This window comes from Astatotilapia calliptera, chromosome 1 (assembly GCF_964374335.1).
Source record: "Astatotilapia calliptera chromosome 1, fAstCal68.1, whole genome shotgun sequence".
NCBI classification, from domain to species: domain Eukaryota; kingdom Metazoa; phylum Chordata; class Actinopteri; order Cichliformes; family Cichlidae; genus Astatotilapia; species Astatotilapia calliptera.
Window position 1 is genome coordinate 38,556,961 of NC_137422.1, and position 27,481 is coordinate 38,584,441.

A 27,481-nucleotide genomic window follows, 5' to 3' on the forward strand; every position below is an offset into this window, starting at 1 on the left:
AAATGTATATTTGTGAATGTGGAGATGTTATATTGGTTTCACTGGTAAAAATAAATAATTGAAATGGGTATATATTTTTTTTTTGTTAAGTTGCCTAATAATCATGCACAGTAATAGTCACCTGCACACACAGATATCCCCCTAAAATAGCTAAAACTACAAACAAACTAAAAACTACTTCCACAAACATTCAGCTTTGATATTAATGAGTTTTTTGGGTTCATTGAGAACATGGTTGTTGTTCAATAATAAAATTATTCCTCAAAAATACAACTTGCCTAATAATTCTGCACTCCCTGTAGAATGTCTGTACTTTTTGCCAACTCTGCCAAAAAGGCAGTAAAAGAGCTGATGATCCTCTCAAATGTGCATCCTTAGCCAACATAAAGGACAAGTTAGCCACCTTAATGTGATAAAAGAAAGACTGTGCTGACCGGTCACTTGTGTGCTTCACTCTGATGCAGCTTCACTCCAGTACATCTGCCTACAGCAGGATACCTTCACTGTTTTCACTATTTATCTTGAAAACTGTTTAGATTCCTACTCACAACTGCTGCTCAGCAGATATCGACCCACATCATGGATCAATTCGCCAGATCAGGAACATGCAGCTGTGAATGCAGAGAAGAATCAGTACAAACGGGGGAGAGAAAAAGACACAAAGTTAAAAGTCACAGATTCTGCTAATTTTTTTCTTGGCCTCTACTAGAGTAACCTTGCTTGGTTCCCAGTTCAGGATAACCTTTATAATATATTTTATAGCCTCTCAGTTTATTCTGTCTTGTGGCCTCCTGCTTGGGACGTGCTCAGGATGCCTGTCTCACCTAAAACTTGGACTAAAATCTGTGACATGTCTGTTTCCATCTAATATATAACTTAGTTGCAAGCATTAAGAAACATAATCACAGAGAAAATTGTTAAGTTTAGTTCTTTAATGCTCACCACTACCCACACAGTGGATATTCATCAGCAATAAGTCACTGTGGTGTCTGGGCAGCTGTCAGTGCTTTAGAGATTACATTTCTAATTCAGTAGATCGTCTTCTCTAGTAGAGCTCTGTTGCAGTGTGGTGGTAGATATACCACCACACTGTTGTTTTGAGCCTGAACATGAGGCTTCGTGGCCAGAAAGACACCAGACTGATCCTTTAAAGCTGCAGTGAGGTAGTGCGATCAGTTTAAGTAGTGGCTCGACCCCTGCAAGAACGTGTTATCCTCCAAACTGAAGTTTAGTCTGACTTAACTGATCACTGTCAAACATCCCGTGAGATTTTTCAAAGATCGTCAAGTTTTTTTGTTTGTTTGGTGTTTTCCTTTGGTAAAGTACAGTACATATCACTCTTTGGGTTTCAGTTCTGACATCAATTTAGCTTTTAATTTACATTTATAAACAGTGACCAGCACCTGGAAAATAAAGTCTTTTAATAGATAGCTTTAAAATGTTACTGGAAGCCCATAAAAAAGCGTCCATCAGCAGACCATCGGATTGGTTCCAGCACTGCCCCTAATTAGGAGCTGGGTCCTACCCAAGAGTTTGTGCTCGCCCTAGCATGTCCAGGCTCCAGTTTTTGCAAAGCTTCTTGTGACAATTTTAACTGTTGATGGTGCCTTACACAACACAAAGTAAATAGAACTAAACAGATAGGAGGAACAAACTGCAGCTTCACCAAGGTGACCCGACATCCTCTTATCTGTCGGTCAAGTTCCTGCAGTGCCTCTCCTGTCTTTAATCTTGCAGGTTGCAGGACATCCAGTTGAAACCGGCGGTCACGGTGTGAGTGGAAAAGCTGATCTGCAACACGTGGAGAAAGGCTCCTCGGCCCCTCCGGGGTGTGATACGTGTCAAACAGCACTGAGATTAAGGGAAGGGGGTTAGAGCTGCAGTGTGACCGTGCAGCTCAGCAGGCATGTTCGCAGCGGCGGGTAATCGTGTCAGACAGGTGACAAGACTTGCTGTGAACTGTTGACCTGAACCCGATGCTGCTCACGCCAAAGTCACAGAGGAGAAGGAGAAAAGAAGCAGGAACAGGGTTATTAGTGCTGAGACAATGGGCCTCGCTCTCAAACAGTGTGTACGACTGCTTTTCCTTACCTCAATCTGTTGCAGTACGCTGCAACCAAAGTTAGAGCTACCTTAGCAGCTTCCATATTTGTACCCAGAATGATTCATGTTTGGATATTTTACAAAATGGTAACATTTATGTTACAGTTTTTCAAAGCAACAATAAAAAATGCTTGTGAGTTTAAGTAAACAGCAATGAAGAAAGGTTTCATGCATTTACCACAGTGATCATAGCTCACATTTAAATGTTTGTCATATAAAATTAATATTCAGAGAACAATCAATTCTTGTTGGATTTTATCGCTTCCCCTCTGGTTTCAGAGAAACATCCCACATCTGGGTGTTTTTTTCTGTTCTCGTGGGGAGTTTCTCAACTCATGCTGACACATTAGGTGCTTTTTGTCCTCCAACCTCCTTCCTTCTTTTTCGTTGGTCTCTAATTCTCTTTTTGATGTCAAACCTTCTTTTGTTGATCTGAGCCACAGTCCCAGGGGGCAGGCAGCCTTCACCACCTTGATTATTCCAGCTTTAGCACTGGACTACTTCTGGCTTCAGCTTTTGTTTGACACTGATTTTTCAGACTTTTTCAGAACACATCAAATACATCACAGCTGTCACAGTGATGCACACACTAAGGTAAATGAATTTACTCAAACAGAGAAATGAGCTTGGACTGACTGCTAACGCTGGACACATACAACCAACAAATACATTTTCGATTAAAAATCATACTCAGTGTGTACCTTTAATTAATCTCGCTTAATCTACAGTTTTGTGTGTGAACAAGGTAAGAATATTTCACATCAGTGTCTCTGAACTAACCTTTTGTGCTTAAAGGTCCACAGGGACCTTTGCCCTATGTCCAGGGAAGACATAAGGAACACTGGAAAGATTTATTTACATTTTGGCTGAGGTGTAGTCATGTTTGAGAAGAATGCAGCTCATGAAGAGCAGTTTGCTCAATCCTCCTAATCCTGAATGTCCTCTCAGCCTGTCACAGTACTTTGTTTAGTCCCTGATTAATTTGGCCCACAGCAATTGAACTCTGAAGGTTTTAATACCAAAAGCAAACAAAAGCAACTCTCAAAACATTAGCTGTCCCCAATACAGAGTACAGCATGTTAATACTTGCTGAGATTTGAAAGCTCCAAAAAGTCCAAAGTGCAGCGTTCAGTGGAACAGCAACGGGTCTGCTTTGTGGTCTCAGTTCACCGTTACCCGCCTGTGCACAGATCAAAAGTCTACTGACTGCCTCTGAAGTCATCTGATACACCAGTCTTGAATGAAGTCTTGGTTTTCAAGTATATAAGCACTTAAAAAGAGAACAGCAGACTAATCCTGAGTCACCCTCTCTGCGCGCAGGACTTGATGAGATGCTGGAAAGCTTCCTCTGAGAGTCTGCTCAGGGTCCACATGATTCATCATCTCTTTCGTGCACATCGACGGTTTGCTCTGTTACTTCACAGTAAGGAGTTCCTGGGTTCAAAGCTGAGCTGTGTAAAGTTTTCATGACCTCCATCTGTGTAAGATGTTATCAAAAACATGCTAAATGCCCTTGACGTTTTGAGCTGCCCCCCTACAGATGCCAACCTACGCTTCCATCCATCTTTGTTCTTAACTGCTTGTTCCATTTGGGGGAGGATGGAGAGATCCCAGCATGTCCGACATTGAGTGGGACTATGATGGTTTGGCTTTGACCATAGGACAAATGTGTTTTATCTGAGTACCACTTCTCTTCTCTCAGGTGTTGTGTCAGTTAGCCGTCTTCAGGTTTTTTCTTTTTGAGCTGTTAACTTTTGTAAATTAGAGCCAAATGAAATGTGGGACATAGGATAGAATCCAATACAGTCCTGCATGAAGTGGAAAAGCTAACGATCCTAACTTAGAGTTGCAGGGGGGCTGAAAGCTAATCCAGCTGTAATAGGATGAGATGTGGGCTGCACCTGTCCACCATGGGGCCAACGCAAAGTCAGACACACTCACTCTGACATCACAGGCTCAGGGAGGAATACGAACTTCACACAGAGATGGAAATGCTGACCGAGGGGCTTCTAGCTGTCAGGCGACTGCACTGAAAAACTGAAACTCTTTAGAAACAGCCTGGATGTTATCAGAAGGTTTCTCGTAAACATGATGTGCAGATGCAGGTCTGTTCCCTGCAGCACTTTTATGGTGAGAAACATGAAAGACCACCTAAGGCCAGCAGCACCTGCTGTTTGTGGAGAAAGTAAATTTACTGTTGACTTTTCCATAAATTCTTGGAAGCAGCAGCTCACCTGAGATGACGCGTGCCATCGTGCTGTCTTTAAAACGTTTACAGGTCCAACAGGTTCTGGAAGAATACAATAATAAGCTTTATTTATAAAGATCACAAAGTGATTTACAGCATGTCCAGATAAAACAAATCAGCACAATAAAACCTGATAAAAATCAAACTTCTAAAGGCGTGGAAAACAAATAACCAAATTTCCCATCATCCTGTTCTCATATCAAATTCGTCTTCCTGAATTCTAGCTAATATTGTGATAAATAACCAAAACAAAACAAGTCTGATCGTAGAAATGTTACACAAGAATTTAAAAAGTGGCTACTCAGCATGTTAGATGTGAACACACGTGGGTTCAGAGAAGACCTAAACCGCTTTGATCAGATTAAAAGAAAAAACAAAAACAAACCTAGAGCTCCGAGACCAGCCCCGTCTCGTACAAATAACAAACCAAATTATTTGATGTCTTTCAGCAACACATTTATTCCTGTGTGTGCATGTTCAGTCCTTGAATGAGGTCCCTTGGCTGCAGCCCTGACACTGATGTGTAATTTACAGTTGTAGAAATAATGGATGAATTCATGTCAGCGTCCATCAGAGTACTTTCTTGGAAATGTATCACTTCTTTTTCAGAAATCATGAGCACAGTTGTCTGGAAATTAGTGTTACCCAATGCAATATACAAATGAAATCAATGACAGCATAAAAAGGGAAGCTTGATGGAAAAGAGAACAAAGTTAGTGTGAGCCGAAATAGTAAATTATGTAGAATTTGGCTCTTTGGAGCCAAAACAGAAGGAAATAAAAGAAAAGCTTCAGCATGCACTCTTTAGTGATGTTAGCTAAACAGCAAAAATTGCAACTTGTACTTTCCAGTTCTTATTCTATAAGTAATTTGGCCTCACTGGCCAGATTTAAACTGTGAGAATTTAGACTTTAGAGTAAACCCTGAAAAGACGTCATCAAATCCAGCTTGTCACTTCTTTTAATGTTCAAGCCTCTCGCCCCTGCAGTCAAAGCTCATCCCAGCTGTGTGTGGACTTGTTCTCCGAGTGTGCGATGGGATTTTCTGGCTTCTCCTGCTGTCAAAAACATACCAGGTTAACGCTCCTGTCAAAGTGGCGTCCTCACTCTGAGCCATCCTCAGATCAGCGGCTCTGAGTGCTTCTGCATTTTTTCAAATGATATAGGTTAAAGGCTTGGTTGGAGTTAGACAAAGGACAAAATACACTTTATTTTCTTTCAGCTCATCATTAAGAGCCAAACGTCAAACAAATGCAACGGCGCAAGAGTTAAGGGGTCGGCATTTGGCTGTTGCTCAACAGCTGTTAATCAGAGAACAGCCCAGCTCCTCTCTTTGCCCCTGGCTGGGAGTGTCAAGCACCAAATTGAAATGAGTCGAGAAAGTTGTTTCTGAGCCAAGTTTCAGTCAGAAGAAAGCCCAACAGTTCCAAGTCTCCTTTGTCTGGTCAATCTCAGCCGGCGCAACTGGAGCAGGTCGCGTTAACTGTTCGATGAGCAAACGTCGACCCATAAAAAGGAATATCCTGCATCCATTACTCAAAGGTATATAGGCATCATTACAGTGCAAATACAAATACAGCGATGCAAAGAACTTAAAGGAGACGAGAGAGGTGCAGGGGGGTGCTGGTGCTTGTTTGAAGGTTTCGATTTTTAAAAAAGAAAATGTGTTTTTTGCATGATGTGCGGCAGTGTGACAAAGTAACTCCAACTGGAGCTTTTGTGTTGACCTTTAAGAGTGCAGTGCAGTCGTTATTGACTAAATTCGATTCATCAATACACTAATCGGTAATCTGTCTCAGTCTTCTGATGAGCTCCATGTGGCGCTGTAATGACCTCATACAAATTTCAACATAAAGTTCAAGCACAAAAGTTCATTCTTAAACCACTGAGCCCAACATAAGGTCTGCTTACTGGTTTTTCCTGAACACCGGGCGCTCAGAGCTCTGGAATTGGGATTTTATTTGTTTGTCTTTTTTTTAAACAGTGAATGAGATTTTAATGCGAGCTGTCAGTCGAACAAAGGACTCAGTCTGTCCGCTGAGTGAAAACCTTGTATCTCCACTTCTGGCAGCTTTCCTGCTTTCAGGTCAGCTGCTGCACAAGTCAAGGTCACATTCTGACCTGTGAAACTCATAAAAACATTATCAGTAGAAACAGAGAAGTCATATAAGACATGACGTTTCCCGCGCCGTGTGTGTGTGTGTCAGGTTTGTGCTTTGTTTTTATTTTTATTTTTTTATTGCATAAAAACTTTGATAAATGATCAGGTAATTCACACTCATGATTGTTCTTGAGCCAAACTTGCTCTCTCAGTGTGTGTGTGTGTGTGTGTGTGTGTGTGTGTGTGTGTGTGTGTGTGTGTGCACGCGCGTGTGTGTGTGTGCACGCGCGTGTGTGTGTGTGCACGCGCGTGTGTGGGCTGCAGATTAGATGCAGGGCTACAGCCTTTAGTCCCTCCTCCTTCCCCTGCAGATCTCTATATATACAGTGAGTGAGAGAAGCAGCCGAAGAGCTCTGTACCGGCTGCTCGTCAGAACACAGAGTGTGAGAGGGAGTGTGTACAGCAGAGAGGGAGAGCAACAAATAGACACACACTCAGACTGAGTTACTATCTGACAGAGGGGACAGCACGCTCTTGTTTCTTTAAACTTCAAACTTGCAGCTGCAGGAAAGAAGGACAGACAGGTAAAAATTAGGCAGACAGGTAGAACAGGTGAAAAAGCCACTCATACTCTCCTTCAGTGATGGAAGACTACACTCTCCCCTTCTGGATTTACCTGGCCATTGTGACTGTGTTCATCGGCGGAGCCATGAAGAAGATCTTGGCGTCCCACCTGAACACCACCTCCACCGTGGTGGCCTGGCTGGGGGCCACCGTGCTGGTGGAGAGGCTGTGGGCGTTCTGCCTACCGGCCATGCTGCTCCCGGTGCTATTTGGCATCACCTTCTGCATCTACTATGCAACCAAGACCAGCCAGCCACGAGCCATGCTGCCTGCCCACGGCAAAGCCGTAATCATCACAGGTAAGAGGAGGCACTGCCCACTCATTCGGGTGTTTTATCGACACTAGAAATCAGACGTTTGTGTATTTATTCTGGGTTGGGTCTTATTTTCACAACAGCGTGTGTATGCAGTCTTTTTAGTTGTTGTCAGTTGTGCACTTTAGGTGAAATCCTCCTAATTTCTCCTCAATGATAAGGGTTTCTGTCAGATTTAGGATCCTGGGTGTCGGGAAGATGGGGAACTGGTTGCTCCAAAAGCATGAAAACCAACAATCTTTGCTTGAAAACAAGCAAACTTTGTAAATTTCTGAAAAGTGCATCATCAGATTTTGCTCAAACTTGTTTTGAGTTTATCAACGTATCTATCAGCAGGAGCATGTAATTTAAGATATGCTTATTTTACCCCGAGAAAAATCTGTCCTGAAATTACAGTACATCGGTGTTCTCTGTCTAAAATAAACCTCAAGCTGGCAGGAATCCCAAAGCTTATAAAGATCCCTGATCCTGTAATTTGCAGTTAGAATTTCATGCAAGCATGCAAAAGCAGAGCAGAAAAATATTAAATGCAGCCTTAAAACTTAATATTATACTGTTTTCAACAGAGCCTCTGAGGGGAAGGGTAGAGGCGAGCAGGCTTTCAGAGGTGAAAAGGAGAAGTTTTGTAATCTTTAGTGTGACTGTAAATGATCACAGACGTGGTGAGGTCCCGGTGTACTGAGCCCTCTTTAAAAACCATTCGAATCACCGCTCGGATCAAGGAGGTGATCTGATCCCAAAGGAAAACAGTGTGTGTTGGCTCTCTGTTTGTGTGTGTGACAGGGAATAAACTTTATGCACAATGGGCGCCTGCAGGGAGGGGGTGGGGGAGTGTGGTGGTCAAATGGGATTTCCCTTCACAATAAAAGTCAGCGTATAAGGGAAACGTCAGCGGTGTGTTTGCTGATCACAGATGACTGTTTTTGCTGCGCTCTCTGTTATCTGAGCACTGTGGAGTGAGTCTAATAGAAGACTTATATTCATGGGTTTGTGTGTGTGTGTGTGTGTGTGTGTGTGTGTGTGTGTGTGTGTGTGTGTGTGTGTGTGTGTGTGTGTGTGTGTGTGTGTGTGGGCTGACCTCCGTCTCCATGCAGCCTTAATCACACTTTTGTTGCCTGACATCCAGCTGGCCCAGGCCTCTTTGTGTCATAGTTAACGAGATAATCAGATCTACAGATTAATGCGTCACTTTAATCACACCACGCTTTGCTTTTGTGTAACTGTACTCTCCTGTAATCTCCGTAGAAGCACACATATAGTGGAAACTTTCCCAAACTGCTCCTCAGGTAACCCTGAAAGGTAGGAAACAGCCATTACTGTGGAGACAGAAAGACGCTCAGCCGTTGTGTTAAATTACCTGTTGCTTCCCTGTAAATGTCAAACACAGATCACATTAAAAAATATAATGAAATCTGCCTTGATCTACTGAGAGGGTGTTCATTGTTATTCATTAGTCCTTACCTGTTGTTTTCTTAATTTATTACTTGTTTAGTTCTCCTAGCTTCACATTTGGAGAAGCTAAGCTCAGAAAATAGGCGCGAAGTTTCTTAATTTGGAGCCCAAGTTCTATCGACCAATCACATCCGAGCAGATAAAAAGTGCGTGTGGAGAAAAAACAAGAGGTCACATTTGCAATTTCATAACAGTGACAATGGTAAGTCTCGATAGCAGCCAGTGACATTCACTGCCATCCATCTAATTTCTTTCTAAATAATTATAGGGTGTGTTTATTTTTTATAGCTCACTTGATTAGATTCTATCAAGGCATAAAGTTAAAGGTGTGGTTCCGGCGATGTCTCTTCTAAGTGCCTGCTGAGCTTTCTTAATATTTGACTGACTGTGTTGGAGCCTATGGAGAATTTTAATGCAGTTATCCCCTGGCTTACATAATAACCTGACACTCCAGCCTCTGGCAGTCACTTTTGGCTGCAAACACTTAAGCTTCAAAACCAGACTTCACAGTGGCTACGGTCACTTTTTACAAACAGCTACTGTAATGATAATTTCCCATGACACACAGTTTCTGAGATTTTTTGACATATAAAAAACAGGCTATTACCAACGCACATATTTCCTGTAAGGCAGCACGGTGGTTAGCACTGTTGCCGCACAGCAAGAAGGTCCTGAGTTCAATTCCACCATCAGGCCGGGGTCTTTCTGTGTGGACTTTGCATGTGTTTGTGTGGGTTCCCTCCGGGTACTCCGGCTTCCTCCCACCGTCCAAAGACATGCAGCTTGTGGGGATAGGTTAATTGGATAATTGCCACTAGGTGTGAATGTCAGTGCGAATGGTTGTCTGTCCCTGTGTGTTGGCCCTGCGACAGACTGGCGACCTGTCCAGGGTGTACCCCGCCTCTCGCCCTATGACAGCTGGGATAGGCTCCAGCGCCCCCCGCGACCCTGAAAAGGATAAGCGGAAGCGAATGGATGGATGGATGTTTCCTGTAAGCTGCGCACGATCAAAAACCCAAATACTGGAGCAATTACATAAATACACACAGGTAAAATGCGTCTTGGGAGGTTTTCTGTGTATTTTTCAAACAAATAAAAGTTATGTTAATTATTATCATCCCAAACAAAGTGAAATGTCATTCAGCTGCACAGGATTGGCCCGTATTTCCTGTTATATTTTCTTGCTTTGTGGGGATGTCAGTTTGTTTGCAAACACCTTTACACTTTGAACAAAGGTGTGGTCCAGATCTCTGCCACTCACCTCCCACACAGGAAGGAGTGCTCCTTTGAACGGGAGGAAAAAAATCTAGGTTAAACAAATAAAGCCGTTCACGTTCACGCATTAAACTGCACCGGCACCAGTGAGTATAACACATCACACAGCATCCATCAAGCAGCAGACCTTTAGAAAAACAGATGTTAGCCATAAACTGGTCTCGGTGTCAGTCAGTCCACCTCTCTCGTTAAGAGTGAAATGTCTGGATGAACTGGCACAACGTTTGTGTCCAGTATTACTTACCCTACAGGCACAAATGATGGTAGGATACTGGAGGAGCAGAAGTCTGCATGAACAAACTCAAATGAGACGACACCTTTAGGGTGAAAGGATGATGGGGTATTAAACAGCAATAGCAGGAGCAATGAGATGAACTAAAACAATACTCTGACTACTCACCAAAAGACTACCTCTAATAGCAATGAAACAGCCAAAACTCTTAAACCAATTAGTTGGTCTGTGGATTTAATAGATCAATGAATAAAATATTACGTGTTCCTCTAACAGCTAAAAAGTCAGATTCTCACGTCTGTACTAGTCTGATTGTACACATCCGCCATGGCACAGATTCAAAGTAATCCCAAACCAGAACAAACATATCCTGCAGACTAAGCGGTCTGACACCGGAGCTGTAGGGCTTCAGGAGATGGTCTGTTGACATGGCAAGACATAAATCCCTAAGACACACACGAGCATGCATGAAGATCACCACAGCACACATGGCCTTTACAAGATACAGCCTCACATCTTTGCACACCAACCACGTTATCCTACTATCAAGTACTTCACGCAGATACGGTGCGGAGCTTTATTTGAGATCTGATTACAGCCTGAAAGCTCTCTCACTTACGTGGCCCTTTGAACATTGGCTTCAACCCAGTAGAAGGGGAAATATCTACGAGGAGATTTAAAGCTGGTCCAGATCCCAGATCTCAACCAACAGATCGTTCTTAATTGGCTCTGCCGAAAACTGTTAGGGTCAACGTTTGGTCATTTTGGAAATAAGAGCAGAGGGTGGAACAAAAGGCTGCAGTAAACCTCTTAGAAAGCAAGTTGATTTGTTCTAAACAGAGCCACATTCTTCAAAGGATGAGGGCTGAAGTCACAGGGCTCGGTGACTGGGCAGCGCTGCAGGTTGATGTCCTGCCAACGTGTTAAGGAAACCTCTCAGAGCCTTTAGACTCTTTCAGAGGGAGGGAAGGGAGTCATGGTCAGAACTGCTGATGACGGACACCTTAAGATGGTAAGTTGATGAGAATCTAAGGTTTTCTAAAACGCCTGCAGTAGTCTCCTGCAGGAGATGGCCTAGACCAGGGGTGGGCAATTCCAGGCGTCGAGGGCCGGTACCCGGCAGGTTTTAGATCTCACCTTGGGTCAACACACCTGAATCACATGATTAATTCGTTACCAGGCCTCTAGAGAACTTCAGGACATGTTGAGGAGCTAATTTAGCCATTTAAATCAGCTGTGTTGGTTCAAGGACACATCTAAAATCTGCAGGGACAGCGGCCCTCGTGGCCTGGAGTTGCCCACCCCTGGCCTAGACAAATCCCAGTCCTCTACTAAGTCCAAAGCACCATCTTGCCAGAAGCCCACCAAAATGTAATGGTTTCTTTCATTGCTCGGGCTTCGTCTCTCCAAGTCTGATGAAATTTGATCCTGTTGACAGACAAACACAGCTAAAAACAAACTTGGTTCTGTTAGACACATTTGTATCAGAAGCATGAATGTCTAAACTACACATTTCATCAAACCACTTTCTCCACGTTGAAACAGCTGCGTTCAGTAACTAACAATCAAAATATTTCTGTAGCAAAACCTACATTACATCTATAATCCCTTAACTGTGAGTAATCAGATTTTCTTCCTTCTACTTATTCGATCTTTGCTCTTTTGTATGCCCGTCTTCTTTCATCATTTTATTCATGTTTTTCTCTCTCGTTCTCTGTATTTACTCAATTGTGCTCCATTTTCCTTCATTGTTTTCCATTTCTACATTTTACTTCCTTGTTTCATAGTGCTGTTTCCCTTTTTTGGAATATTTTTCACTTTCCTTTCCCATTTGACTCGTGCACTTTCTTATGCTTCCACCCCTCGTTTCTCCTCCCTCATCTCAGTCACTCGGTTCAACAGAAAGTTCATCAGAGTTCACCTTTTCATAAACGCAGACTTAGAGTTCACCTCATGTCGTAGTCAAGAGTTTTAAAAGTTTTAAAAACTGTTTGCAGCTGCATCCGGGGTGAAGTCTTGTGTAATACGCCTCTGCTTATTAACAGTCTAGAAACCGAGGCTTTGTTATTCAAAGGTTTGATTCTGCAAGCTTTGCAGTCTTGACCTCTGCTTAAAGTTGGACAATTGCATTGATGAAGCAATGGCAACCTTCATCATGTCCTCACGTCGAGTTCACGCACAGAAAATTTTTCTTTCACGCAGTCAGGCAAATAATAGCAGGATATTAGAAAACATTGCTCAATGTTTGCACCAAAAGCATTTTGTTCATAAAAACACCACAGAAGGCAAGGAGTGAAAAAACCGTGTTCACTGATTCCACATCAACAGGAACAGTAAGTGAAACGTGGAGTCTCATTGTCAGCTTGGTCAGCAGAAACCTGTGATCCAACCAAAATGTCTTCAAACCCAGAAAGCTAAATCATAGATTTAAACTGTAGTGCAGTTTCCAGACAAATTCAATTTCTCAAGCTGAATCTTGATAAGATGACATGGAATATTTTCATTTGTAAACATGCAACCCTAGAATTTCATCTTGGATCCTTAAAACCTCTCTGTGAATCATAACAGAAGTATGCTTTAGACCTTTTAGTCCAAAAAGTCTAAAAGAAGATTGGAAACCACTGCATTCTCCCAAATGGTCCATAGAACTTCATAAAATACCCTTAAACATCTCTACAACCTCTGCGGAGACACCAATCATATTTCTCGTTTGCTCGTCCTAGAAGCTCCTGTGAGTTTCTTGAACTCTCGTGGTTACATTCCTGGGTTATTCCCTGTGTTAACGATGAAGTTCTCTGAACACAGATATTAGGTGTGAATGTGATATTACGACAGTTCTGATCACTTCCAGGTGTATCTCACAGCTGATTTATAGACCCCCATGACCTTCCAAGTCCAGCAAAAGGGAGAAATAGAAATCCTCAGACACATTTCTTTCACACCTCTTTAAACTTTTTCATGAAGCTCTAAACACTAAGCGATGGCTCACATTTCATAGTTCAGCACAAACATTGGCTGTCACCCTTTTTCACTAACAGTGTTGTAACATCACAATCCTGACTTTTTCATCCCACATCTGTAACTTTTTGGGGTCATTTTTTAACCTCGTTTGATTGATGGCAGTCTTTGTATCCTATAACGTTTTCTGTCTGCAGGGTGTTATATTAACCAAAGGAGATTCCCCAGTACAGGAAAAATTGCCTTGGTAATCAAAGAAAAACGTTTTTCTTTCCCTTTTCCCCTTGATTAAAAGGGGAAAACAGTTGGAGGGTTTTTGGGGGGGTTTGTTTCTTTTTACAAAGACATATTATTACTTCTCTCCAAACCACAGGGTTAAGTTTAGGATTGCGAGCTGGTGTTGGGGTCTTCACTGATGATCACTTAGACCTCAGACTTCATGAGTGATTCGTGGTATTTTTGTCTTTTTCTTGGGAAGAACATTTGCCACACACTGTGCAAGTTTAATATCAACAAATTAAAATTTTAGTGGTTTTATGTGAGTTAGCTCTCCTGTCGGTGGCAGTTTCTGCACGTGCGGATGGAGCTGATGAATGCAGTTATTTAGGTCTCTACAAAGTGTCTTTTCGACCTTATTCATATTTGTTCTTCTCTGTCTCTGCACACATTGTTTTCTTAACCTCAGGAGCCTCTCAGAGCCTCAGCCATAAATTGCAGCGCTGCTCCCCTTTAGACCTGGAGCCTCTTTTCTGCAATACCGCAGTCACATATTCACCTCAAAACCTCTGACCACAAACACAAACATTTTTTTATTCCTACGTATTCGTTTTTGCCCTGATCATATCTCAAACGGTGTCACTACCTTGACGTACGAATCATGACAAAGCAAACCAAACAAACCATCTCAAATACGTTTTCCACCACAGCATGGTGCAACAAACAACAGGACTTACTGTTTCTGTAAATGTGGTTTCTCCTGTCGCTGTCCTTTAGCCATCAACCAAGAATCTGCAGCTCCCGGGGAACCTGAAGATGAATAGGATCATACGACGATTTGAGCGGACATATCAAATTAATTGTGTTATGTAAGGGGAAGGGGATCAGGGTCAGACAAACTTGTTTGTTCTTTGACGTGGCTAACACAGGAAGTGTTAAGCTGGGCTCAGCTTTTTCAGCACTGTGATGACGTGGTGAATTTTTCATTAGTCAGGCTTCCGCGTCTGCAGTCACACACTCGGTATACCGAGGATAGACCAGCGCATTAACAGGCGTGCTTTTCTTCTCTGCTCTTTGAGATGAAAATGCTCTTTAGGGGGGAAAACAAATTGGATGAATTCAGAATTTCACCAAAAAACAACAAAGATGAAGTACTTTAAATCTGCACACAGTATAGTTCCTTTTGAGACCCTCGGCTGTGTGTGGTGGCCCTTTGACTCAAGACTCAAGAGCTGGTCTCCTGGCCTTATGTCAATTTTGTTTGAGTCTGAGAGCTAAAAGACATCACAGCATGAAACCGGCTCCCCCTCCCCACATTCCCCTCTGTTATCAGATATCAAGCTGCTCACAATAACAAAGCACAGCTCAAAATATCCTGGCAGTTGAACAGCAAGTGGAACTCAGCAGAAAGCGTTTGCAGCTATGAATCAGGTGTTTCTGCAGCGTGGAGCAGAGCTGAGGTATTTATTTCACTCTCACTCAGCGGCTTTTTTCTCAGGACGTGACTCTGGAAATCCTCCAAGGACACGGATAGAAACAACTTGCCAACGCCTCGACACTCTCGCCAGCAGAGCTCTTTCAGACACCCGCTGCACAAAAGAACAAACAGAACAGCGAGTACCGCTGTGGATCAGGTTGTAGGACCAGGACTTCTGGGAAACTGGGCGAGCTGCGGGGTACGTGACAGATCCCCACGGTGGCTGTTTCTGAGGGACACTGCAGTCCTGCTGGAGGAACATATGTGGGTGTGTGAACACAACGGCTCTGCGGTTGGTTCCTCATAAAGTTTGAGGAAAAATAACAGCTCGCTCCACTGATCAGGGAATGAAGGAATTCAGGAATCTGTTAATTATTATTGACTAATTACTTAGTTTAAAAATGCAGTGAAACAGTTCCAAGAGCGTCTGAGACCGCATGCCTCTGCCAAGGCTGAAAACTCCTTTCACACCATGCATGTGTTAATGCCTAATCTTAGCCCAGATAACAGTAAGATTATTGTGTAATGATTAAAACTTTCCAGTTGTGCTGTAAAACATGTCCATATTATTTTCAGAAACAAACAAAAAACAAAACAAGCATTGGTGAAGGTAAAGAAAAAGGTTCACGCATTAACAAAGAACTTTGTGTTTGAGTCGATCTTTTGTCAGATTCTGTTCGAAATGAAAACTCTGCATTTGTGAGCTACACCTGAAGGACTGGATGGAGGAAGTGCAGGGTGCAATGCTGTGACACCAGAAACCAGGTTCACACCCAGACTCTTGCCTGTGGCTGAGCCAACAAAAGCTCTTTTGTGCAGGTTTAGGTACATTTCAGGACCTGAACCAGGATCTGAGCAGAACCAGGAAGCCGTCATAATGCTGCAGGTAGTACAGGTGGAGCCTGGAGTCAGGAACAGACTGTCAGACACAAGATATGAAAACTTATCCCTAACCTGGCGGCGGTGTCTCACACGTGTTTCTCTGTAAGCGTCTGAGTGGTCATTTTGCCTGTTTTGTAATGTTTTGTGTTTCCAACAAGAACAGTTAACAGATGAAGGTTCTGGTTCGGGGGCCATGAGCTGCGTGACTAGAGTCCCAGATTTGATATTGTGCTAGAACACTGTGTGATATTTTGCTGAAAGTATCATGTATTTATAACATAGGTATATATGATTTATATAAAGCAACTTTTTGGAGTCAAAGTCACATAAACCAAAACCAGTGTTTGCTTTCTTTTTTTCTTCAGAGGCAAAGACAAGTGCATCTCGTTTTCTTTTTCGTTGGCTCTGCAGCTTGACGTTAACAGTAAAGAGACATGAACTTGAAAAAAATGCTCGCTCTGTCCCTGCAGGCTGCGACTCTGGCTTTGGGAATGCAACGGCTAAACATCTGGACTCCCTGGGCTTTGAAGTGTTCGCCACAGTGTTGGATCTGAATGGAGACGGAGCCAAGGAGCTGCAGAGGACCTGCTCACACCGCCTCACCCTCCTCCAGGTGGACATCACCCAGCCACAACAAGTGCAACAGGCCTTGCTGGACACCAAAGCCAAACTGGGGCTCAAAGGTAAAGACGAACTGCTTTTTCTGAGTCTGTTCATACCAGACAAACCAGCTAGGATTAGGCTTAATGGATTTAATGGAGCTACCGCCACATTTATCAAGTGTTTCAGGGTCACAAGTTAGGATGATCGCGTGTTCTTATGACTGCGGTTTGAGATGTAACATTTAAATCTCAGCACGAGTTTGACATCTGAAATGGCTCGTGTAGTCTTCTCCAAACTGTACTCTGTTTTAGAAGTAGATCCAAAGAAAACAGGAATGATGCCAAGTTTTACTTTTAATATATTTTATATGGTTCAAAGTATGTTTGACAAAGGACAGATTATTTATTGAACTTAAAAGCTGAAATAAAACTTTTGAACCCCATAAAAAGAACAAATCTCTGCAGTCCAGATGTCGATAGAGCATAAAAAATAATCTCTGAATATCTTTCTGGATTTCGTTTGAAATGTTCTGACGAAATCGTCAGCAGCTTCAAGTACATCTTCACCTGTTGACCTGTTATCATCAAAAGTCTTGGGTATTAAAAAAATACAAAGAACTAAACTTCAAAGCGGCTCCATCAACATTAGCAACACTAAATTAGTGACATCTTGACTGCAGGGAGCTGAGTGATTATGAATGAAGTCACCGGGCAGTTAAGGGTTAAACAAAACTGGAACAGGAAGGAGTTCAGAAAAACAACAGCAATCTGCAGGGAACAGGTGTATGTGGGGTTTACCGCAGCGAGGTGGCCTGTCAGTTAACTTGTGACTTGACACGCCGGTGTGATAAAGTTTAATCACCTGCTGAGCTTCTGGTGAACTTCACAAGATCAAGGTTCGAAGGGAGAGAGATTTATGAGCACCGGTAAATGCTGGACTGCTCCTTTAAATGGTCGGCTGATTCTGCACAGCGTGCTGGTTCAGAGCGTGCAGCGATGCACAGGAATGTGTGGTGGAGTTTGTCCAACAGCCTTCTAGGAAATCACAGTGGCAGAGGAGGCGCTCAGGCAGCAAAACCACTGCAAATGGCTCGGACTGCTTTGCGAGTGGAGGACTGTTCGAGAGGTGTAGTGCAGGTGTCTCATATTTCACACACAGATATCAGAGTGTTGATTCAGTCTGTGATTGGCTCAGCCCTGCAGCACCCACTGGCTTTGTAATTAGACATCTTAGACCGCTGGCTTCATGTCCCAGTCATTTAAGGATACACACAGTGTGTGTGCGTGTGTGGATGTAATAAAATATCTGGAAGGAAAGGTCACTTAAACACACGCTGGAACTGCGCGTGTGGTTTATGTCCTTGCATGAGTGTGCACTTTTTTACTCGTGTTGTTGGGACATGGATTTGGCCACAGTCACACTGTAAGGATTCGCCTCCCTGCGAGACATAAATCATGAAACTGTTGTGTGGTTTGCTTGGAGATTTCTAAGAGCGGATTCAGAAAAAGATTCAGAAAGAATCCCCTCTTGCTTTATTTTAATTGAAGATCAATCGAGTTGTAGTTTTTCCATAAAATTTCCCAGCTATGAGAAAATAAAAACATACTTTTAGAAAATCCTGCAAATCTATTAAATGTCTCATTTAGAAACGAATTCTTTGTTCTGGCACCAAACGCCCATCTGCTGCATTCTGTTTGCTTGAATTGCCATTAAGATGTCCTGAAGCTCATTGGACAAAGTTTAGAAGGCTACACACCTGATTATGCAATAAAACATTGATAAGCAGAGATTATGGTGAGGATAAAACACTCTATTTAAAGCCTCAAGTGTTCCCAGAAGCCAAAGAAAAGAAAGCTGGAGTGCCTCTTCATAGATCTGGCTATCAGACAAAACTAGTGATTGAGCAAGATAGTCCTTGACCAGGGAGGGAACCCAAAGATCACTCCAAGAGAGGGCTCTGTGGGGATGTCTGCCTTACATAAGGACTCTTAGAGTGGTAATAAGTGTTCATTAATAACCACAAAGACACATTAAGGTTGCCTTTCACAATAAAATTCTTTACTGCAGCTTATTTCAAGCAGCTTCGGTTTTACAATTTTAGTTTTATCCGAAGGTCACCTCCAGTTCCAGTTCACAGAACATGAACTGCTGCCTTCTGGTTTGGAAACTTTATGTTTGACCTTTTTACCGCTGACCCAGAGTCAAAGTTTGGCCTGTTGTTTGCCTGCTTATCATTCATCAGCTCAGACCTAAACAAAGTTCCCACAGCGGCCCCCGAAACAAACACTGTGATTCTGGGACAGCCGCTTCAGATGAGGACGAGTGAGGCTTATTTACACCAGCAGAGCGAGAGAGAGAGTTGTTGGTGTACTACAGCTGAATGTGTTGGCAGTCTGAGGGTCTGCGGAACAAATGTTACATAAAAGTTCTGAGAAAACACACCAGGCCTCCACATGTTCGCTGTGAATCCAAGAGATCAATCAAAAGTACTCAGACTCTCACCACAGAGGAAACATGGTCCATCATTAGAAAAGTAATGACTTATTTATTCAAATATACCCAAATTCTTCAAAAGTAAGGTACAGAAGATGATTTAAATTTTAAAGTTCTGTCAGTCAGCTCAATAATTAAAACTAAAACAATTAGAATGGTTCACATTATTTCACAGTATTTGTGCGCAAATATGTGTGTAAAATACAAAATAGCATCAAATACTTGGAGTGCAATTACCTTAAGTTTCACTTAAGTAGCAAGAAATAATACTAAAGTCAAACTCTTTATTCATTTGAATACCAAAGGTCAGCATCTACTAAAAAAGATTTTTCACAATCAAATCCGAAACGCTGAAATTAATTAAATGTATCCTGTCATGTCAGTAACTATTAAATTCGCCTTTTTGTTGTCCTCTGGCACACAAGCCATCTGTTTTACCATTAGTGCTTTCATGTGTCTGTGTCAACACACCACATTTCCTAACCTCTGCCGTGCGTTGGTTTGTCTTTGCAGGTCTGTGGGCTTTGGTGAATAACGCCGGCGTGTGTGTGAACTTCGGAGAAGTCGAGCTGTCGCTGATGTCCAACTACCGTGGGTGCATGGAGGTCAATTTCTTCGGCACGCTGAGCATCACCAAGGCCTTCTTGCCGCTGCTGCGACAGACCAAGGGACGCATTGTGACCATCTCCAGTCCCGCCGGTGTGTGTCTGAGACGTTCACACACACACACATACAAAGATGCTGTGATAAATCTTACGTGAGTGCTCCAAAGTGAGTGAGCCACACTTAAACTGTTGCCTTCAAACAGCCAAAGCAAACAAACAGCGCTGCTGCCGGCCGTTTGTCCAACTCGACTCTGTCATCATGCCAAAACACCACAGTGCAACCAAATCAATCAGAAAGGTTCATCCCCAGGTGCAGTTAATGAGCTCAGCAGCTTCCACTGACATCTGCTGTTGGTTAGACTGTAAGACAGAGTTTAACATTTTCTCTGTATGTGGTGAGGTGGAAAGGGAACAGTTCATGCTCTGGGCCCTAAAAACACTAAACACATCTGCAGAAGATATATATCGTCCTCTTTCTTAGACTCACATTGTTACATCTAACACAGAAATGAATAACCAGGATATCCAAGAGTGGACTTAATGAGACTAATATATGCTGTTATAACAAAGCTAATTTGGCTACTGTGCATACGGAAGAAATGTTATAGTTAATTTTGACCATAATGTACAAATTTATTTAAGAATTTCTTCCCTGATCAGCTTTTTGCATTTTGTTGATTCAGTTTAATAAAAATTCCACTAGTTACATTTTCTTAGTTTAGTTTTTTATGTCAAATTTTTAGTCCAGTTGGATCCAGCAAAGTGAACTGATGTGGTTCTTTGACCACAACTCAGAAGCAAGACCCACTTTTTTCATTTTTTCATCTGGTAGATCTGTAACTTGAATCACAAGTTACTTTGATGGTTTGTTTATTATGTCTTATGATCACTGTTGTGAGAAAGGCTGGAGGGTTTTCTGAATTAGTACCTGAGTAAGTGCAGGCGTTGCGCACCAGTGGATGAATACTCTGACAAATTAACCTGCGTAAGTTAGTTCAAGTGAAGGTTTAAAAAACAGGAAGGAAAGAAAGCACTTTAAGGCTCATTTGGTCTGGTTCTGTGGGTGAAGGCAGCTGCACAGCAGCAGAACAAACAAAGAAGAAAATGACCAATTCTTTTGTAGAGTATTTAGCCTTAATCTTACTACATGAAAGAGGTCATGCTGACGCTTTACCCGTGCTTCTAGGTGACCAGCCATTTCCCTGCCTGGCAGCATATGGAGCATCTAAAGCAGCTCTGAACCTCATCACTGAGACTCTGAGACATGAGCTGGAGCCCTGGGGAGTCCAAGTGTCCACCATCCTGCCATCCTCATACAGGACAGGTACCAGTACCAAACAGTACCCTGGACACCTCAACTCACCACAGTTTACAGAGGAATGAGCAGAGATTTGAGGTCAAACAGAGTAGTTGGGTCATTGGCTGCATTCAGTCAATTAAAAACCTGCATGAATGATTTATGTCATGCTGGTATTCGGACCTACTAAGGCACAATAGTCAACGGAAACAAATTGTTATTTTTATATGAAATGTGATAAGATGTAGGAGTTCCACAAGGCTCAATCAACGGTCATCCAATATTTTCATTTTCCAGTTAGAAGCTTTAATCAAACGAAATAAATCTGTTGTTACTGCATTATAAAACTAGACACGGGAAACTAAAAGAAACTTTATTTGACACTTTTTTAAGTTAAACTGTAGTATTTTTAATAGCTTCGTTTAATGGTACCAACCAGAGAATTAGATTTATTCACTGTTTTCAAAACCAACTCGTACTATTCACATCACTTCATATTCTTATCAAATAATTTTCTGTAATATTGACAGACCAAGAAATCTGTAAAAAACTAAAGTAAAAAATTTTTAAAAACTGTTCCACATTCTGGTTCAAAAAGTAAAAGTGATGAGTGGAATATGAAAACATTTGTTTGGCTGCCAAACCTTCCAGAGAAGATGACAAGTTGTGACGAAGGGCTCGCTAAGCGCTGAGGTGAGATGTAGAAATAAGCTTAAGATTTTTATTAATTCGGATCCATCGGGAATAAACTGCACTCCTCATCCTGCAGGAGTTGTACACTGTGGTTTGGCCTCATGTCAAACACAATGACAGCCCTCCTGCTGAGGAAAGTACGCTCGTGATGAGAAACACATGTGTGATGGACCATCTGTTTTCACACACGCACACACTCAGCGCTGACTTGGGATTTCGAAACTCTTCGGGGATGGATGGATATGATTAGAGGGAGGGAGGGAGCATGCCTCAGTAATTCACTTTGTCCTGCAGTTGCTGTGCTCAGGAGACAGATCAACATAACAACTCAACAACCTGATTATGTTGAAATGTAGAGACAATATCTAACTCACAATCACGGGCCAGTGATGGAGTAAGTACTTGCATAATTTACTTTAGGAAAATTAGCAGTAACGCATTAAAGTACTGACAATAAAAAGTCCCTGAAGTATTAAAAGTTCTGACTGTGCAATAGAGTATATTATACTATCAGTGCATTATTCTCTTCTGACTCAGAGTCTGTTGTAACCTGAGATGCAAAATTGCAGAAACTGGGAGAAAATAAACACCTGAGCATCAACCAATAGACGCATTGCTCCATGCAATTAAATTACGCTTTCTAATCTTTAGCAGTCTTAATGACTTTGTAAAGGGATCTAATTCAATGTTATGTCAAAGCTATTTATCATTTTTTCATAAACATTTAAAAAGCATGAAATATCTAATTTTCTTCCTATGCTTCTATAAGAAATTGACAAATCTTAAATAAATTGTTTGGCAGTAACAAAAAGCAAGTTGCAACTTGTGCATAATCATCAGCATAGAAAGTGCATTTTGGAAAATAAAAATTAAATACTTAAATGCTGCTAGTAGGACTGTTAATATTGATCTAAACCACACAAACGCTGATTATTTTTTTCATTATTTATATGATTTGAAAAACAGTGTGATTATCTGTCTCAAAGGCCTTTACAAACCAGTGAAGACTGCAGTAAAAGAAAGTTAGTCTCCTCCAGGAAAACCCCTCGTTAATAGCTTACCAGTGTTTGCCAGGCAGTGATGGGATCAGCTTTAACCCTAAACTCTAAATTACTTTTGTACACTTTATTATCACACATTAGAGTGAAATGTGTTTCTTATTGGTCTGAAGGTAAAAGAAAATCTTTAAACAGTGAAAAAAGCTTTTAAAAGTCCACTTGCACTCAGCTGTAATAAAAACAGGTTGTAATGTTTACCACTGCAGTGTGACCAAAACTATTCTAGTCCTCCTGGGTCCTCACAAAAACAATAAAAGCAAACAGCAGCTTCAAACAGGAAAACGTAGGACAGCAAAAGAACCACAGAGAGGAGTTCCCGTCACGCCGGCTGTGGTGATGACAGGGATGTAAACACCGAGCTGGCTCACTTTCCATCTGTTTACTCTTTAATCCTGAAGAAACAGGTTTGCATTTAAGCTTCTTATCCCACTCTTCAACTTGAACTTTCCAAGACCTGCTGACACCATGTTCAACAGTTAAACAGCCAGTCCGCAGCTGAGTCAAGGCTCACACTGAGGCAGTGAAGTGTCAAAAGCTGCTGATTCTGTGCAGGCAGCTACAGCCGTCCCTTTTGTTGAAATTAAACCTGCATGTGAAGCAGAGATGCTGATTCTAAACCTAAAAAACTACACACCGAAGGCCTAAAATGGATTTTCACTTTAAATGTCGAAGTTAAAAAGCAAGCAATATTGGGGTTTGGTGTCATTGATGTTGCTATGGTAACACTGCCCTCTTCTGTCTGCAGCTCAGTCCAGTAACTCCGCCTACTGGGAGAAACAGCACAAGCATCTGCTGCAGAATCTGTCCCCGGCGTTGCTTGAGGACTACGGTGAGGAGTACGTGACCGAGACCAAGGATCTGTTCCAGACCTTTGCCAAACACACCACCACCAACCTCCAGCCTGTTGTTGACACCATCGTGCAGGCGCTGCTGGCTCCGCAGCCTCAGCCGCGTTACTTTGCAGGCTCTGGCTTGAGCCTCATGTACTTCCTCCACACCTACTTTCCTTACAGCATGAGCAACAACTTTCTGAAGAAAAGGTTTTTGAAGAAGAATGTGATCCCGCGCGCTCTGAGGAAGCAGTCAGCCTTTGATCTGAACCTCAGCCTTCATAACAACAACAATGAGGAGAAGCTACAGCAGATGTGAGACAGTCAACACAGAGGGTATTATCCTGCAGATAGAGGACCACTTCTGTAACACACTCATAGAGCTGTCGTTTTATGTTTTTTAAAATGTTGAAGGGAACATTGAGATGCACCAAAATGGTTTCTGTTTGTCTCTGTAATGTCTGGCCTGCATGGGGAGGTCAGGGGGTGGGGTTCGGCAGATGCAACCACAGGCCGATCACGGGACACCTTCACCTCTGCCAGCTGTACTGTATAAACACCGGAAGGATCACACTGATGTCATGTGCCTTTATCACATAGAAAGCAGCTTTGCAGGTGGAAGCAAACACTACAGCAGCTCATTAAACCAACACCAGCACAGCCATACAAAAATATCGTTTGCAGAAAGATATCAATTTTTATCACCTACATCATATTAAATTATTTAGCTTCATAATCATAATAAAAAGTTAATTTTCTATCAACCCATCAACAGTCAGTGTGATTCTTAGATTGAGACTAAGCTAGATGACATAAAATCTACTGACTCAGCACGACTCGTCCCATGTTGAATCAAATTATATGCCTGATTCAAAGACTGCAGATTATTATAAATTCTCAAAAACCCCAGCAACAACAGTTTTCTTGCTGTCTAAAGGAGCTTTTACTGACTATCGCTCTGGAGTTTAACAAATCAAACACTGGTCTGGTCCATCTCCGGATGTCAGGTCTGGCCCCACACTGATTCGACTGATGCTGCTACCTGAACCTGATGTTCAGCCAAAATTAACGCACAAAAAAAGAGCCAAATCTGACATTTGTGTCCGGGCCAGAGCAACATCACAGCTGAGTCAAGCCACCTGTGAGCATCTTAAAGCAGCAAGTTACAAAGTCAAAGTTAAAAATCTAAGGGAAGCCTCAGATCTGTAACTCAAATCTCGTCCGGCCAGCTCCACGTTTATATTCAGTACAGAAACTGGTAGAATGAGAACACACCTGCTGAATACTGTGTCTTTGCTCAACAGAGTCAACTGACAACAAGTCAGAGGCCCTTATTAGAAGCAGATTTCATTATTTGCAGGCCCTCATTTATGGTTCCTGATGTTCCATCGTCTCTAAGTCGCCTCTGTCAGTGCGCCCCAGGGTGGCTGTGGTTATAATGTAGCTTGCCATCACCAGTGTGCGAATGTGTGTGTGAATGGGTGGATGACTGGATATGTAAAGCGCTTTGGGGTCCTTAGGGACTAGTAAGGCGCTATATAAATACAGGCCATTTACCATTTACCATCTAAGTCATAAACACTTTTTAGTGAGGCACAAAGAACTGCGTCACAGTAAATTCATTACATACATGAATCGTTAGTCATGGCACAGTCAGGAATCATTTGGGATTTTTGCATTAAATAACAGCGTGTAGAAATACTGAATGAAACTTTTGTCTAATTTTTGCTAAAATCTTTGGCCTTCTGTGAAAAAACAAAAGAAAAAAGGAGTAAAAAGGGAACAAACAGTGAAATGAGCTGCTGCAGTGCTGCGTCCATCCACCTGCATCAGAGAGAAACATATTCTTCTTCAGGTATTTAAAGACTTTACTTACACTTGTGATCTCTGGGGTCCGGGTATTTTCTGCAGGAAGCAAATTGAGGCAAAATAATTTCAAAACAAAATCACGCTTTCAGTTTGACGTATTTTGGTTTCATTTTATATGCAAAACCAAAACACAGTGACTTTATTATCTGATTTTGGCTTGAGAAGTTTGCTCATCAACGCCAAACATGGTTATCAGACTTCCTGTTTGCATTTCGCCTTCGAAATAAAAGCACAACTAACTCTGGTGATGAATGTAGATAGTTGAGCTTAAACTTAATTTTGATCTTTTTAGCCTCTGAAATCCAGATGATCCAGCTACATTTTGGTTCTTGACAGTGAGCCACAGACACGTTTCTGTTATTCTCATGGAAACTAGAAAGAAACATGCTGTTTTCTCGCAGGACAGCCTGCTGGTTTCTCTCACTAAATGCTGACTTCATCTTCAGGATCTTTGTTTCTTCACCCTGTGTCGTCATTGTCTCTTTGATTAAATGTATAAACATGGATCAATAAATCATGTAGCAGTTTTTTTCTGCTGTTGTAAATGCAACAATTCAAACCTCAAAACTTTATACAACACATGTACAGAGCAGATATGGTATTATATGCTGGGGTGTTGCTATGAGTCATGCAGACACTACATAGCTAAAAAACAAACTTTTGTGCACATGTTCAGGGTGTTGTGTTTCTGTGGTTGGAAACAGCCTGTCTCTCATCAGACTCACCTCCAAAAACATCCCCGAGTTTTTTCATTTTGTGTTTTTTGTTCTGTCTATTTGTGTGTTTGTTTTGTTTCTCAGCCCGTTTCGAATCAAACTATTTATGGCATCTTTTCTTTTATCACCATTCAAATTGTGACTTTGTTTCTTTTTATAAAAAAAATTTAAGAAAACTAAAAAAAAAAAAAACATGATGTAAAACGTTCACTTGGTTGATTCTGTAATAGAAATAAAGTTGGCTTTTCAGACTTCTACCTTTGCGGCGATTTGTGAATTTGTGTAGAAATATGAAGATATCCCCTCTAGAACAGTACACAGTGGTCCCTCCCTATATCACGACGGTGCAATTTTCTCTGTTTTTTTGGTTAGGTTTGGGAGTTGTTGTTTTTTTTACAGCGCATTGTGCTCTGCGTCCTGACTGGCTGTAGACCATTTTCAATCAATCTCGTGCTGTGTCTCCTGTACAGTACAGAATGCGTTCAGCTTGTCAAATTTACATAAATCTTTGCCAGCAGAAGACAACAAACACAACGGTGTCGACGTCAAAGGATTATAAGGCACATTAAGCGAAACAAAACTGTCAGATAATTCAAACTTAATTTCCTCTACTTCCATACCATTAATAATAATGGATTGGATTTATATAGCGCGTTTCAAGGCACCCAAAGTGCTTTACAATGCCACTATTCATTCACTCTCACATTCACACACTGGTGGAGGCAGCTACAGTTGTAGCCACAGCTGCCCTGGGGCAGACTGACAGAAGCGAGGCTGCCATATCGCACCATCGGCCAACACCAGTAGGCGGTAGGGTGAAGTGTCTTGCCCAAGGACACAACGACCAGGACAGAGAGCTCGGGGATCGAACCGGCGATCTTCCAGGTACAGATACGCTTCCCAACCCCCTGAGCCACGGTCGCCCCATTGATTCATTAATGTTGAATTCTCTTGCAGCTGATCTATTCCCATGTTCTGGACCTGAAAACAGGGTTTTTCTACGAAGGTTTGATCTTTGAGAGTTTAAACAAGAAAGAAAAGTGTGGAAATGTCGATGCCTGTCTAAGAAAAGTGTATAAAGTGTGTAGAGAGGGGTTTTACAGCCTTAAAACATCTATAATAATTGTAAAAAAAATAAAGTTCCCTACTTCACCTATCGCGGGTTATTTTTAGAACGTAACACTCGCGATAAACGAGGGACCGCTGTATATAAAAAGTGCAACTTAGAGTGACTTGTTGTGGTTTTCACTCTGTACACTACCACAGTAGACCTGACTGAAGTGCAGACTTATAGCTTCAACTCAAGAGTTTGACAAAAGTATTGCATGAACTGTTGTCTCTCATTTTAAAGCCTCAAAATTAATTGGACAACTGGCTGACAGGCAGGTTCATGGCCAGGTGAGGTCTGTTCACTCATTATTTCATGACAAATTAAG

The 27,481-nt window shown here is 42.0% G+C and overlaps 1 protein-coding gene and 1 long non-coding RNA gene across 2 annotated transcripts; one reads left to right on the top strand and one right to left on the bottom strand.

Moving 5' to 3' along the window:
- Positions 1-1,346: 1,346 nt before the first annotated feature.
- Positions 1,347-6,727, bottom strand: LOC145428507 (uncharacterized). The gene is made up of 2 exons (XR_013908793.1): positions 4,338-6,727; positions 1,347-1,979 (listed from the first exon to the last, which is right to left on the bottom strand). It is a non-coding gene; the product is annotated as an uncharacterized LOC145428507 (long non-coding RNA).
- Positions 6,728-6,834: 107 nt separating this feature from the next.
- Positions 6,835-26,302, top strand: hsd11b2 (hydroxysteroid (11-beta) dehydrogenase 2). The gene is made up of 5 exons (XM_026176024.2): positions 6,835-7,374; positions 16,352-16,564; positions 19,491-19,676; positions 20,769-20,906; positions 23,376-26,302. The coding sequence occupies exons 1-5, from the start codon at positions 7,095-7,097 to the stop codon at positions 23,777-23,779; spliced, it is 1,221 nt and encodes a 406-aa protein (XP_026031809.1). The 5' UTR covers positions 6,835-7,094; the 3' UTR covers positions 23,780-26,302.
- Positions 26,303-27,481: the final 1,179 nt, after the last annotated feature.

Coding starts and splice junctions, on each gene's coding strand:
- hsd11b2 (XM_026176024.2), top strand. CDS start 7,095: ATGGAAGACTACACTCTCCCCTTCTGGATTTACCTGGCCATTGTGACT. Junction 19,677..20,768: donor GACCATCTCCAGTCCCGCCG/GTGTGTGTCTGA, acceptor CCGTGCTTCTAG/GTGACCAGCCATTTCCCTGC. Junction 20,907..23,375: donor GCCATCCTCATACAGGACAG/GTACCAGTACCA, acceptor TTCTGTCTGCAG/CTCAGTCCAGTAACTCCGCC.